Below are 16,142 nucleotides of genomic sequence, written 5' to 3' on the forward strand. Positions count from 1 at the left end.
CTGTGAGATCACATGGCAAGACTATACACCAGCTGTTCCTTATCCTGGATCAAAAACAGTTTGAATACTTTCTTATAAGGTTGCCTATGAAGCTCTGTAATAAAACAGATAGATGAAGTTGAGAATATTGCAGTTGCTTTAAGACGTATTTACATTTACAACAATCCACTTTTTGAGTTGAACTTTTCCAATATTTAAAAATTGTTATGATTTACCATGTTCATTTTTGTTTCTCTACTTACAATTAAGGTCTTCCCTCTGTGAATACTGTGTACTAGAACTAGAAATAATATTAAATTTTCCTCCAGAAATACAGAGTATCAATTCACAGAGCATATTATATTTATACCAAATGAAGTTGATGGGAATGCTAAGACGTTTCTGTGGCAGGCATGGTTATATCTAATATTATAGGTAATATTAGCTGTTTACCAACTGTCCTACTTCTAAATGATTTCTGGCATTTTTACAGTGAAGACTGTATCTTACAGGTCTGACAACAGCAAGAAAAGAAGACGCTTTCTGTAGAAGAGTTCTTGTACATTGGTTACTTGGTTGGATATTGTATTCAGAACAAAGAAAATGTGATAATTTGGTCTGAAGTGACAAAAAAGGTGAACATTTTACATACAGTATACACTGTATGTACATATTTAAATACATATTTTAATATTTATAAAGCTGTATAAGCATATGATTTAGGCAGTGATGTAAAGCCCATATATTTTAACTTAGAAAGTGATATTTGATCCATCTTAATTTGTTTGCATTTTGGGTTATTCATTAATATTTACTATTTGAGGTTTTCTCATTTCATTAGTATTTTAAATTATATTTTGTTCAGAGAAGTTCCTCATATTATGACAGATGCCCATGCCCATGCTCTGGTTTTGGACAACAGCTACATCTGCTGATGATAACGTGAGACTGAAATAACATCCTGCCGTGTAATATCGACAGAAGTTCTCAGGAACAAAGCTCAAACAGCACATTAATCCACAGTGAAGTTACCATATTTTATTTCTTTAAGTGCCATTCATGCATATTGGGGAAGGGGGTGGGGTGGGCGGTGGTATCGACAATTCTAATAACACTTGAGTTATTTTACAGCACTAAACGAATACAAAGAGTAGCTGTGTCACCTCATTGGACAACAAAAGTAATAAACCGTGCAATAAACAAAAAAAGGACAAATAGGAGAAAAAAATACAAGAAATGACAAAGACAAAATCAAAAAAACAGAAAGAAAAAAAAAACACAAACCAAATATATATTATCAACACTGAAACACTGAATGTAGAACCATAGTACAGGTAAAAGGTAGTGTCACACAAAAAGCCAACGTATTTTCATCACATATATACAATATAGATATATACATACTGTCACCCTCTGATTGGACAATAACAAAATACTCTATTCTTTTACCTCCTGTCTTTCGTGAGTAAGACCCACCCTCTGCCTTGATACCCCACCCCCGAGAGGAAAAAAGGGATGATTGAAAAGACATATATGTACAAGCACAACAACACACCAGCACTGAATAAAATAGGCCCCAATCAGCAGTACTTGTTGGCAGTTCTCTCCCACATTGTAACAAGGCTTCTTTTTTTTTTTATCTTTTCATCTTTTATCCCACTAATAGTAATCTCTCTGGCAGGTACATGTCCAGCGGAATTTAAAAACTTAAATTGTCTTTTGAAAAAAAAAAAAAAAAAAAAAAAAAACTCACACAAGCAAACACACAAATATACACACACACACCCACACACACACACACACACACACACATATACAGACATAATGTAAAATTGTGATTGTGATCCAGTCATTGTCTTCACCTTTTTCCCTTTTAGCTACATCCGTTAGCTCAAATCTTTTGTTTTCCCATGGGCTTTTGTGCTCAGATAGTAGCTTGTATGTTCATTCTCTTCACCTGGAAGAACTGAAACACACGTCACCTTCACACCAAGCAAGGACTCACAGGATGTTGTCTATTGTAGGTCCATAGAGTCCTAATGATGCTCACATGGATGCTCTTTTTCACTGCTGTCTTCAGTTGCAGTCCTTTGGCCCACTCTCACCTAAAAGAGTCATGATTTGGGTCACTCAACTGACTAAGTATTCGGTCTGAGCACTAATTAAGAAATTCTGGCAGTTGAACAAAACTTTAAAAACTCATAGTTTAGATCCACAGGCAAGACATTCCTCCACATACAGCTTACATCTGATATACAAAGACAGACAAAATGTCGCAGAAAGAAGCAGGAGTGGACAGGTATGATTGGCAGGAAAAGAAAAGAAAAATATTAGCTGAAAATATAAAAATGAATGGCAGTATCATCGGTTGAAAGAAGAGAACTTGACTTCATCTGCACAGTCTAACAGAAGATCTACAGTATAAAACTGAGCTGGTTCTAACCGTGTGAGACTTGAAAGTGCCTTTTCTCACAATAACAAAGACATTATGCAATATCATAAAAAAGAATCCATGATTGTCATCCAAATATGAAATAAAAACTATGGTGACCACTGGAGTCCTTCGCTCCTAAATGATCTGTCAGGAATTGTTGGACATTTTAGGAAATACACTTATTCGCATTCTTGTTGAGAGTTAGATGAGAAGATGGTTACCGCTCTGGTATCTGTCGGGTTAAATATGAAGCTACAGCCAGAAGTGAGCTTAGCTTAGCACGAAGAGTGACAACAAGAAACAGCTAGCCTGGCTAAATCCAAAGGTAATACCAGCATCTCTAAAGTAATTAACACGTTATATCTCCAGGAAGTGACTGAAGCCGGCCAACGAACAGTCTGGCACATAACCCCCTGTAAAAACAATAAACTGTTTGCACACTAAAGTTTTTGTACAAAAAAAACAAACAAGATACAACGTGTTGATTAGTGAGAGTAGAGAGGATTCTCACAGGCTGATTTAGTTCACTCTGGATAGAGGCAGGCTAGCTGTTTGCAGTCTTTATGCTAACCAGCTGCTGGCTTCATATTTACCCTACAGACATAAGGAGCGGAAACTTTTTGACGAGAAAAAGCAAATTTCCCAAAAAGTTGATGTATTCCTTTACATGAGGACGCACAGAACAGATGCAAGCACCATACACAGTTCAGCAGTATTGCAGAGAGGAAAGATTATCGGGGTTCATTGTCAACTAGCGACAGTGCCTCACAATGGCCTCTAGGGGTCAGATAGTCTAACTGTGAGTGAATGAATAAAAGACATGAATGAGTATGTGAGTGAGTAACTTTTGAGATCCAGGAGGTGCTTCGCATCTTTAAAAAAGGTCACGATCAATAAAAAGGTGTAAATGTGCAAAGGGCGTTTTTTTTGTTTTGTTTTCCCCCCAAACATAGTGTCTCTAAAGCTCAGCACCTGTCTGATTGAGGAGCCACTTGTTACAGGACACAGAGGACAAGTTTCCAGAACCGCTGATCTCCTTGTTCTGTGCTTGAGAAACCCTTCCCACAAAAAAACGCATGTCTCAAATCTAGTCTTTAATCACTGTGTGCATCTGCTTTTGTGCTCATAGATAGTATAGAGATGATTGCAGCCATCAATCATAGCCCTAAAATTACAATAAAACCAAAACAAACAAACACACACACACACACACACACACACACACACACACACACACACACACACACACACACACACACACACACACACACACACACACCATATGCTCAACCAATAAACAAACACTCACACACATACACACACACTGTATGCACTGTATCATGAGTCACATTTGTCATTCTGTTATGATTGTAATAATAGCAAAATCTTACGCTATCACAACAAAACATTGGGCAGTTAAAAAAAGAATTATATCTCCATAATTTAAATGCCAGAAGCACATAAACACTGACTGTAGCATTGGAAACTCATTTAGACGTACAATAGGTGGAAAAAAAGGCATGAATTTGAATGTGACTCATTCTACAAATCAAAGAAATGTACAGTAAAACTGCTTTTTTTTGCCCTTTTCAAATGTAAAGTTCAACATTTGATGAATATCCTATTGATCGTTAATCAATCAAATTATTAGGACATTTAAGAAGCTTTCACACCAGATTTTTTGTCTTTGGGAAGCTAGTATGTGAGCCCTCCATTAGTTTATTATAAAACATTTATTAGTCTACTAGTTAGTGAGGCTTTACATTTTTTTTGCTGCCACTAGTATAAATTATTAGAATATGGTTTGTATACAATTTGAAGTGTACTTTGTTTAAATGAATAGTTTGACATTTTAGGAAATACTCTCACACATACTCTTTATGGTAAATATGAAGCTACATGCAGCAGCCAATTAGCTTAGCTTAGCACAGAGACTGAAAACAGGGGGAAACAGCTAGCTTGAGTCTGGCCAAAGGTATTAAAATCAGCCTAGTAGCACCTCTAAATCTCACTGATTAACACATTAAATCTAAAGTTACTGCAACCGGACAAAAAAAAGTCTGGCACATAACTCCCCGTCAAACCACAAACTGCTTTTACACTCCAGTTATTGTACAGAGTAAACAAACAAGATATACTGTGTCAAATATTGAGCTTTAGAGGTGCTGGTAGACAGATTTTGTTACAATTAGACAGAACTAGGCTAGCTGTTGCCCCTTGTTTCCAGTCTTTATGCTAAGCTAACCTGGCTGTAGCTTACTACCTTCACATTTACAGCAATATCTTCTCATCTAACTCTTGGCAAAAAAGCAATAAAGCATATTTCCCAAAATGTCGGACTACACCTTTAATAAAACCAAACCCCACTGACTTGAACAGTACATTTAAACAAGAAATTGCTTAGAAACTAGAGACCAAAGAATACTGGATTGTTTAGGCTGGTACCAATACCGATATTTGAAAGTTTAAAAGATCAGATAATGATATATCAGATGATTGTTTTCTTTAATATTTCTTAAAGAGATATGATCATGATGTGTGCTGAATGGGACACTTCACAGTTTGGAAATTGACTTCCCGGTGCTCTCTGGTTGTCAAACTCTAACAAAGTTATTTCAAACATATCTTTGAAATTTCTGTGCTGCAATTTATTGTTACATTAGCTGACATATGCCAGTATTTGACAAATTGGTGATAAGCTAGTATCAGTCCATCCTTACATCGGCCTTATGAATGTAGCAGTCAGATGGCTTGTTTAATGATCAATAGGCTTCTCATCTAAAACTGATGAACTTTACCATTAAAACTGGCTTGAAAATGTAAATCTGTTTAGTATTTTAACGTTACAACAGCTTCTGATTGGTAAAGCAATTACTAACCGACATGATGCACACAGAGAACCTAAACCTCGGGTTACTTTGGGTTGAATGACTTTTAAAAAGACAACAAAAATGTCTGGCTTCCCTGCTTTCACTTTCTCCGCACACTCATCATATTCACTCATCTTGAAGTGCTTGAGACAAAGAACTAAGAAAAAAAACTCCCATAACTAGTCTGTTGCAGTGAGCCTGATTACATTGATTGGCTATGAAATCAGATCACAATACTTTCTGTGATCTCTCTCTCTCTCTCTCTCTTACTTTCTCTGTTGGTTTGTTTAATATCAAGCCTGCTTAAACATTTAACACCCTGTTCAAAACCTCACTTATTGTAAACCTAACTTTACCACCAATGCAGCCAACGTGGGGCCCACTTTCTCCCAAAAGTGACCAACGAGCACATCACATTACTCGCAGAGATGGCCTGTGTTTCTCAAAAACTAAAATAAAACAAAATAATTATTTTTAAAAAGAGAGATAAACTCATCCAAGAGGCAGCTGAGGCCAATGTCAACACGAGAAGAATTACAAGCTGAACACGTCGCTCAAATCACATAACAGTTACAGAGCAGGGGGTCGGGGGGGAGAGGGGTTCGGACTTTGGAAGGCTGCTGGCTAGGGACGGGGAGAGGGCTGGCTGAGGAGCTGAGGAGCATGTGGTTTAGACGTGAATGTGTTCTACTTGTCTCTAGACAAGTACATAAGCATCATCACTTTAACATGTCCGACTAAATATGATTGTCTTCAAAGTAACATTTTCTAGTTATGTTTTGCTTTTGTAAAAATGTCAGGACACTGTAGTCTGTCTTTCTCCAAAGCTTGTCAAATGTTCTTCTGCATCCCACCCACAGTGGCCTCCTCCTCCTCCTCCTCCTCCTCCTCCTCCTTCTCTTGTGGCCTTTCAGCTCAGCCTGGCTTCCTCTGGCTTCCAACTCCTCTCCTCGCTCCCTTTTGTTTGCAAACAGAGGTCTAAGGGGCTAGACAATGGAGTCCCAATCAAAATCATCCTGGATGTCATCAGCTGGCATGCGATGCATCTGGAAGTTTCTGGTAGGTATCATGTGCTGCTGGTTCATCTGTGCATGGTGTCCTGGAAAGAGAACGGGAGGAGTCAAAGGGAGGGTTTTTAATCAATGAACTGTAAATATAAGGTTTCATAATGGCTGTACGTAATTATTTTAATGATATTTTTCTCTGTGGCTTTGTGTCACCTGTCATTGTGGGTCCTGTGCTGCTCATGGGGGGCATGTGGGGATATCCTGGAGGACCCATCATGGACATGCTCTGTCTGGAATCCATGTAGAGATTTCCTGAAGAGAGAATCAGAACAAACCTTTATTTGAAGTCTTAATTAAACAAGGAAATGCATCTCTTAAGATGCAATTCAAGCAACACATCTTAACTTTTATTTACACAGCTGGACAAAGCTTCCTGCAGAAAAAAACAATGTTTGAACTGTTTCAAGCTTCACTGTGTTGTCAAAATACCTGTGGCTCAACTAAAAGAGTAAGTAATTCTTGTAACTTCATCTTTTTGGATTTTGTGAGTAATAGCACGAGTGAGTGGAGTTGAGTCACATTAGACGACCTTCACAAGGTTTGTAGAGCAGCAAAAACCTATTTCTGCTACAGTGAGACATTTCTGTAAACTTTTGTTTTTTCCTTGTGAATTACTGAATATTTTTTCTCCTCAGGCCAAATATTATGCAAATAAATAAAAAGAAAATAAATCATTGTTTGATTTAGCTAGTAGACATATGCAGTTGGTAACGATGGGTTGTTTATTTTAAGGGTTAATCACTGACATAAACTGCAAGCAACAAGGCTCAAGTCTGTTTGCACTTTCAGAATAAACTCTAAGTGAGATAAAATTCCTCAGACAATTGGCTTGTGTATTATTTTTTACAGACTTTTTAAGTTTAGAGTTTAGTATGCATTCATATCCTTACAGATAAACAGTTCTATATACTGTACAATTACATGACATTTCCCAGGAGAGATAACAGGGAAACAGTGCCAAAGTGTAAATGACTAAATCTCTCAAGATGCATGATGTAGACTATTTCCCTCCCATTCCAACCACTCACCACAGCTACACAAAAGCAATCAAACCGTGTCATAAATAAGGTCGTAGGGTTACGGAACGGGTTTTGACCTGTGTTGATGTGCTGGCTGGGTTTGTTGGGGTGCATGGAGCCATGACAAACAGGAGGCTGCACTGTCCCTTGTGGCTGGATTACACCGGTGCGGGCAAAAAACTGGTTGATGGACGAGCAGAGGTCTGCGATCTGGGTGGGTTCCAGGGACCAATTGTTCAACTCCGCTTGTCTCATACTCTCTCTTAATCCTTAGAAACATAAAACACAGATTTATAGACAGAACAACCAGAGTTACAATCAGAGCTAGTGACAGTGTCTGTCTGCACTAACATGCCTTTGTGACAATGAAATGTATGAAACTGCACCAGCCGACTGTCCGAAGAGTATAAATTTAGTAAATGAGAAACTAATTTACAAAGATGAAGCAAAAACTTTGGTTGCAATATGTATTCATTATGTCAGTAACCTTCAGTGGGTGATATTTAAAAACATCCTACCTTGCAATCCTAGACTGTAATTGGATAAACTGACCTGCTGAGCTCGGTGTTTTGGTAATTAAACTTGAAGGCAATGTTATTTAATTGAAGAGCTCAGTTTAATTAAACTCATAATCAACTCCACAGTGTCAACACTTCAGCACTCAATCAAAAGCTGGGGCAGTACTGTACTATCAACTATCATAAATGTTTCTTTCTTCTCTATTCTAGAAAAAAATCCTAATCTCCGGCAAATAAATAAAATAAATTATCGAATTATTACTCGTTTATTATTTGTAAATACATTAAGGTCTATTTGTAGTGTCCAAACCGCACCTTGGAAAGGTGAAAGGTCGACATCAGCCCAGTTATAGCTGCTAGCAATACGACAGCTTTCTTTCAGTGCATCCAGATTTGGGTACCAGTCAGACAGTAAACCTGCAACAAACACACAGGATACTATCTGTAACATTACAAGATAAGAGACTTGAAGGATACAGGTAAATTTGGTTCCAACACCAAGTTCACTCCGGGGATAAATACAGATTTAGACCTAATAACATCATTTATGGACAACTGCACAATAATTGCTTCTGTAATTGTTATTTAATGTTGGTTAGGTAAAAAGGCCAGATGATGCATTTTCATTGTAGTCACATTTTATAGCTGTGCAGGCAGTCTTGTTGTGCCAAATGAAGGTAAGACCAAATAAAACAGGCTTTTAAACAGTTCAGCACCGTGTTGTGGCCACTAGGAGGAGCCAGTCGACTATGTAAGAGCTGCTACAGTCACTGTATGCAGCATTGCTTTGTTCTCACCACAGCACAGATAATATATCAGATGGTGATTTAGTGTTTAGCACCTATAACAATTTCTCAATGCTTTATGACAAAAAAATGATGACTGACACAAAACCATATTCAGCTGTAAACATTTGCTTTTGTTGACGTGTCTGTGTGATGAACAAGATGAGAAGAAAACAACGAGACTGGTTCAAAGGAAGACGATGACAGACAGAGGGTCTTACCTGTGTTGCAGGCCATCTGTTGCTGGGTAGGATGGGGCTGGTGGGAGAGGCTCTGATGCTGCGGTCCGTGTTGAGAGGGGTGCTGGCTGTGCTGCGTGTGTTGGGAGGGGTGTGGCGTGTGTTGCTGTGGGTGCTGGCCGTGGGATGGGTGCTGCGATGGGTGCTGCCCGTGCTGGGAGTGCGCAGCGTGCTGGGGGTGCTGTGGGTGCTGACTGTGTTGGCTGTGCTGGGCATGTTGGTTGTGTTGGTTGTGTTGGTTGTGGGGGCCGCCGTGCTGCGGGAGGTGCTGTGCGTGTGGCGAGCCGTGGCCGGGGTGGGCTTGGGCAGGATGGGACAGGGGCACCTGGCCACTGTTGGCGGAGTGGCTGTTGGGGTGATTGTTGGGTTGGTTGTTTGACAGGCTGTTCTGAGTGCTAATGGTGCCACTGGGGGAGTGCTGATAGGAGCACGAGGTGTGAGTCTGCTGGGAGGAATCTGACGGTATGCCCATCAGACCTGGGAAAGAAAACACACCAACAGCTCTTAATAGTGCTGAAACGAATTGTTGTTGACGGACTTGTCAATCGACAGGAAATGATGCAAAGGAACAATTTTAATAATTGATAATGCTACAACTAATGTCTCATTATTGATTTACCTAGAGATATTTTTCCCAGTGAATCGATTAGTTGTATCTTATCTAAAATGTCAGAAAATAATGAAAAAACTGCCCATCAGATTTTCCCAGAGCCCAAAGTGGCATCTTTAAACATCTGCCTTTGTCAAAAATCCACAAATATTCAACGTACAATTATTGAACACTGAAGATGCTGGAACAAGCAAATGGCTTTTGCCTGAAAGATGGCTCAAGCGATTATTTGATCATCAGAGTATTTGCAGATTAATTTTCTGTCAACTGAATAATCGTTTATCATGCAAAACACTTCCATGTTCCAGCTTCTCAATTGTGAGGATTTGCTGTTTTTCACAGTTTATCATTTTAAATTGAATATATTTGGGTTTTGACTGTTTATTATTACAGAACACATCACCTAGGGCTCTGGGAATCAGTGAATCTAAAAATAATTGACAAATTAACTGATAATGAAAGTATCGTTTAGTTGAAGCCCTAGCTGGTGAAACGAGACTACTTATTCCAACACAAATGTCACTCACATGGTTTCAGACTGAGGTGTATTAGTGTAATGCACTTCAGCACAAACACAAAGAGAGTCCAGGTCTTCACATGTAAAACAGCTACTTAAGGCCTTGTATCTTAACATCTTACATTAATGGGATCTGGGCCTCCCATGTTTAAGTAGTTCTACACTTGAGACAGACCAGCTGCCATTTTGTTGTATCAGGGAATGACTCAGCATTAGTTGTGTCTCTGAGGTTCACGAGCCGGAGCTGCCGTCGTCTCTCCTCTCCAGCTACACAGCTCTGGATTGTCTTTGACAAATTCATTGTGCTGCTGCATGGCTCTTTAACAGACATGACTGGAGCATGAACATCTGCACACCCAACTGCAATCATCTGAGTGGCAGGGAGTGGTCTTAAGAGGCCCTGTCCTTCACAGCTTTGGCACAGTAAACCTATTTCACTGGAGTGCTTTTAGAGCTGACTCTCGCCCTGCACCTCCACAATCGGCACGTAACACTCACTGCAGGGGTGACAAAGGTGCATCTCTTATCGGCACAGAAAGCCCATTGTCCAACCAGGGAAATACAGAAAGCAATTAACGTGGCACCAGAATAATAATGCGAGCTCATTACCTATTATCAAAGCCAGTGAATTAGCTCACTGTCTACCACGGCAGAGTGTGAAATCCTCTAGCTCGATTATTTACGCTTTTTAATTGCTAGAGCTTGTCTGACTAAGAGATTTCACTTTTATGCGCATAAAAAAAGGTAACAACTTTCAACTAATGAAACATAGATGATAGATTAAAGGAGAGGAACTCTTTGAAAACATTAGCATGAAATGCATTTGATTTGTGAAAGTAGGTTATACACAGAAAGCTCAGTCTACTTTGCTCATAACCCGCTTGTCAAGTGCTCTTTGTTTATCAGTCAATCAGATTACAAGCAAAAATGCATTTTGTTCTGCGGGGTCTCGCAGGCTTTTGGAAAGCTGCGCTCTATCCACCACTATGTATTATATCATACAAATTCCTCATCATTATGACAAATGAACCTCAAATCCAACAGATTTACTGAGGACTTGGGATGCCTGTAACCTCTTCCACTCCTCTGATGAAACACAGCCTACATTTCAAACATGACAAGATACAGAAAACTTTCATGTTATTTGAAAAATATAAAGCAAGAAGGATGGTGTATTAGTTCTGAATAACCATTAAATAAATGCAGTAACATCTCTTTACATCCTCTAATTAAATATTTAAGGCATGAACTCTCCGACTCTGCTTTTGAATATGAAATTAGGCTTTTTCCACATTGCTCTGGCAAAACACCATGGAAATGCTACACTGTAATATAGTACACTATAGGCGAGTCAGCCTGTTGAATACCTGCTCACTTCTCAGTAAACCCAATTAGTGCCTAAAGACTCTCTACAGCCCCAGCTGTTAAGAACAAATCCACATGAGGAAAATTGTTCTAAGAATCTTCCTGTTCCTTGATAAATGAAGCTTAGGCTCTCTATTAGGTTTCCACTTGATGCTCCCGTGAGGCCACTCACCTTGTTGGCTGAAGGACTGCTCAAAAACAGACTTGTAAAGGCTGCGGAAGGAGGCACTGAGATCTTCAAATTCAGAGAACAGGAGCTGCTTATCCCTGTCTGGCATATTGTACTGGGACTGGGGGGGCTGTTGGAGGCTCATAGACTGGGACACGGGCTCTGGATGACTGGTCACCTGGGGAGATGAAGAGATGAAGAAAGCTAAAGATTTACAAAAGCAAAGCGCAGTATTGAGTGCAAAATAAGATTATGTTTAATGTTTAATCTGTGAAAGATTTTGTGAGAGCACACCGGCTAGAGTTCAGCTACATCTGCACTACAGACAACAGGGACTAAGAGGAGCACACTCAATAATATACATACTTTTCAAAGACCCCCTTGCTTGCTTATCTGGTCATGGAGCCGCAAAAACAGAACACATAGAAACCTCTAGAATATTCAATGTAAAGTGGTGGTTTATGTGAATGTACACAGCAAAAGTCAAATATGAGAATAGTTTGATTCTTCTAAAGAGCCACGGTAAAACTGTTATTTCTGTCTGAAAAGGTGTCAGTCACACAGCATATAAAGAACAATTACACAAACCGCAAACAATCTAGGTCAGTGCTTACTGCCTTGGCTCACATAACATTAAGAGACCAACTCGAACGGACACAAACCCAATACTCAGGTGGCCAAGCAAAATATATTTAAAACAAAATCAATAGCAATACCTTGTACAAATAAGCAACCATTTTATCCATGTATTTGTGTGGGCAGTCAATGTTATGCACTGGACCTGGGTGTGAGATAGAAAGCCGTGTTCCCTCCAGCAACGAGTTTGTCTACAAGATTCATCACAGCAAGGGCAGTGATGCAAAACCATCGCTATTTCACAAAGCAGGACCTGACCTGTGTCCACTGTGGGCTAGCATTACAAGAGAGGTCACGTCCAATTTTTGATCATAACATCTTCCTCTTCCAAGATGTGGGCAGGCGGCTGAAGTGCACGGCTCACAGTCTGGCTTGGGTAAGAGTGAAGAGGTGATAATAAAGCCAGAGTGTTTACTGTGAGCTGCTGCTTTGGCTGTGAGAGAGAGAGAGAGAGCACATCCATCAGGCTGAGCCGATCGATGCCCAGAGCCTGGAGCAGGGAGCACTCTAGGATGCGGGAGGACCACACCAAAGAGGGGGCATCTCTGGTGGGAGGACTTCAGAAGAAGCGCTTCTCTTTGTCTGGCTTCCAGGAGCGTGCACATTTTTCTCTGTTTCCCTTAACCCCCTTCCTGATGTTGTACTCTAGCGCATGTCCACCGTGAACCTCGGTCTATTGCTGTCTACGGCTGAGCTCCTGTGAAGAAAGCCTCCTGGGGCTTACCGATCAGATGAAATATGGGATACAGTACACTTTCTAAGTCTGGCAGCATTTCATTTTCATTCATTTAGTGACTGCTGCTCCCCCACAGCTTGAAATATGTGAATAAAATGAGAATTTATCATTTGGCCTTAAATAAAAAAAATCATCAATTGCACTACATTTATATAAATATCTTGTTATAAATATCCAACTAAGAGACTTTCATGAGCTGCAACATCGACAACCAGAATGATCATAATCCTCTTTTCAACCTTTAAGGCACTGGTTCCCAACCTGAGGGCAGGGACCCCAAATAGGGGTTGCAAAAGCTTCACAGGGGACCGCGAGGCATTCGTGATTATAAGGGGTGCAAGAAAAATAAAAATATACACACAGTAGGCCTTTATCTTGGCATTTTGTCTAATTCTGTAAAGAAAACTAAAGGAAATTGTTTGCTTAGGTAGAATGTATGATTGTCATACAGAATTGTATAAAAAGTTCCTAAAACCATCAGAAAACACACCTCTCATGTAATATTTACAGGAAATAATCTGCTCAAAATTCATTCAAACTGCTCCTTTTAACAGTTGTTCTGTACTGTAATATCCATAAAATAGTCAGGGCTCGTCAGTTTACTCAATGATAGAAAAGAGGTCCTTTTCAAGAAAAGGGGTTGGGAACCACTGCAAGGTCACAGTATATTTGTAGAAAGGCAACAAAAGATGCTACAGCAGGACCTTATTTGTTCTGTCTTTGTACCAGGTGTAGATTGATGGGTGCAAAGGAACCAGAAGTCCAGTCAGTCAATGTAACTAGACCTGCCCCGGGACTCAAGTTGGATCAGGTCCAAACTATATGCAATCTAAATGGATCGGGTAGTCTGTCTGTCAATATGGATATGGATCCCAGTAAACTCGCTATCACCTCTGCGGCTGCTCGTTAATTAGTGGTGCGTCATGCTGCTGCCAGTGGCAGTGTTCTCTTCCTCTTTGGATGCATTCAGGTTCATACACATTTCGGATCGTACCTCATCAACCTCTGGTATTCTCATATTGGATTTATTTTTGGGGCATGCATTTTCACATTGCGCTCAGTAGAGAGATGGTGAATGACATGCAACAAATGTCCCCAGTTGGACTCGAACCGGGAACACAGCGGTTCACAGTCAATGTCTTAAAAGGTGGAGTCAGCAAAGGAGAAAGACTGTTGATATTTGAACTCAACAGCCCTGTTGTGGAGTTCAGCACATTAGCATGTGTTAGACGCATCGTCCCTGTTGATCCCACTGCCCTCTTTTTACCCCATCTCATCTCCCCTTCCCCCTGTCCTGTGCACAACCATGAACGCCCCTGTTGCTGATTGGCTGGAATAGTGTTGTGTAGCTCGGTCTGAGCCACTTTGTACTTAGCCCATTTACATTTAAAGGAATTGATTTGAATCGGATGGATTAGAATCACTGACTGTAGCTTTAACTAATTAATTTAGACACGTTGGGTTCAGGTAGATTTTCCACAGGTCAATTTTAGATTGTGTCCAGATTTTCACACACGCAAAGACCTCTAAACTGTAGAGTTATCTCCCTGTGAAGAGTGGTCTTACCGGTGTATAGCTGTGCACACTTCCCACACTGTTGAGATTGACAGAGGCCAGACTCTGATCAGACAGGCTGTTGTTAAGGCTGCTTCTTGGACTATCGCTCCCTTCTTGGTCTGTGTTGTACAACGCCACCTGAAACACATACATGTAAATTGGTTTATTCTCTCCCATACACACACTAAGATTACCAATGTCATCTTCACACTTGCTGATGGTAGAACATGTCAGCATTCTTCTGAGACAATGGGTACGAAAGGTAATGTTGGGCTATAGTTAAGCAATGTAATTTAGAATGGAAACGTAAAGCCGGAGTGTGTGTCTGTGTGTCTGTGTGTGTGTGTGTGTCTGCTGCATGCAATGACATGTCATAAGAGCAGGGTACTTTCTTTTCACTTTATTGAGAGTGTGTGTGGGAGACACAGGGTGTTGCTGAACACCCACCGCAGTCACTGAGGGGTTCCAGTTGAATGTGTAAAGGGGTCTGGAGACAGCTGAGACATTCCCATCACTAAAGGTCACACTACTGGCGATGTCAGCCACATCTGCTCACCAAGCGCAAATCCGTTTGGGACAGCTAACAAAGGATTTCAGTGCAGCCGAGACACTGACCTTTCAATATAGCAGCAAAACTAGCCGAACCACTTCAGGACGACAATCTTAATTATTGTCTAACAAGGTTTAGTCCACCCACCCTTCCCAAATAAAGTGCGCCGTCAGACAATTAAGACAATAGTAAGAAGAACGATCGAGATAATGAAATTAATGATACCCACAGAGAATTGCCCATGTGTTGAGTTTTGTATTGTGAGAAAGGAATGGCAGTAATGCACTGATGGTGTTGCAGTGGAAGAGGCCTGGCATTCTAAGATTGGTGTGTGTGCATGTGTTTGTGTGTGTCTGTCCATGACTGAGTGCAGCATGGTGGCTTCTGCTCATCTCTGTGAGTGGAACAGAGTGGGCTCTGTGCTCAGCACAATGAGACAGCAGTGGCAGCAGCCTTCAGGCAGGCAGATTGGCCCGGCCCTAACCAGCACCGTGCCTCTCAGCAGCAGCGGTGGACTGAAGCCTCTTGTCTTTCTGCTGAGGCTCAGCGAGCTACCACAAAGGCCACAAGGAGGCAAGGAAACCCAGGCAGCTCTGACTGCTTTCTCTGCTCTTGACTGATTGGCCCACTGACTAACATGCTGGTACAAATCCAGGACCCACACATGCAGTGAGACCGTCCGTTCATATTAAGCTTTTAATATGGAGCTTGGCTCCTGAGCTGGTACAATGAGGTAGAAATACTGCGATAAAAAAAACAAAAAAACACAATGCTGAATCCAGGCAATACTGTAGAAGGAAGATGGGTGAGGCTGAGAGAGAGGAGAATAGGGGGGTAGTAAGAGAAGCTCATTAGGCAACTCTAGCCTTCCTCCACTCAGTGTGGGCTTGGCTCCAGTGTTCATTAGCGTGAAGGGGAACTCAATGAGCAGCTAAGACTGAAGGCTTAAGCACGTCCACAAAATCAGTCCTACAATGCTAATCAAAAACAGCGTGGCACAAAAATATAAATGTTATGTGTAATGAAGTCATAAAACAGGCTTTTAGCCTTAAGTCTCTCACCGCAATCTATTTTTACTCTACTCACCCATA

The 16,142-nt window shown here is 40.6% G+C and overlaps 1 protein-coding gene across 3 annotated transcripts in view; it reads right to left on the reverse strand.

Annotated features, from left to right (window-relative positions):
* Positions 1–997: 997 nt before the first annotated feature.
* Positions 998–16,142, reverse strand: part of foxj3 (forkhead box J3) — a 75,731-nt gene continuing 60,586 nt past the window's right edge. For 2 of the 3 annotated variants that reach the window (XM_051414330.1, XM_051414331.1), the window contains 7 exons: positions 14,511–14,639; positions 11,576–11,750; positions 8,894–9,388; positions 8,203–8,304; positions 7,447–7,638; positions 6,504–6,602; positions 998–6,382 (listed from right to left, as the gene is read on the reverse strand). In XM_051414330.1, coding sequence (XP_051270290.1) covers positions 6,270–6,382; positions 6,504–6,602; positions 7,447–7,638; positions 8,203–8,304; positions 8,894–9,388; positions 11,576–11,750; positions 14,511–14,639 — 1,305 coding nt within the window. In that variant the 3' untranslated portion in view covers positions 998–6,269. The remainder of the gene's footprint in view (positions 6,383–6,503; positions 6,603–7,446; positions 7,639–8,202; positions 8,305–8,893; positions 9,389–11,575; positions 11,751–14,510; positions 14,640–16,142) is intronic. The other variant, XM_051414332.1, reaches the window with a different exon arrangement.

Source organism: Dicentrarchus labrax, unplaced genomic scaffold, assembly GCF_905237075.1.
Source record: "Dicentrarchus labrax unplaced genomic scaffold, dlabrax2021, whole genome shotgun sequence".
Classification (NCBI taxonomy): Eukaryota; Metazoa; Chordata; class Actinopteri; family Moronidae; genus Dicentrarchus; species Dicentrarchus labrax.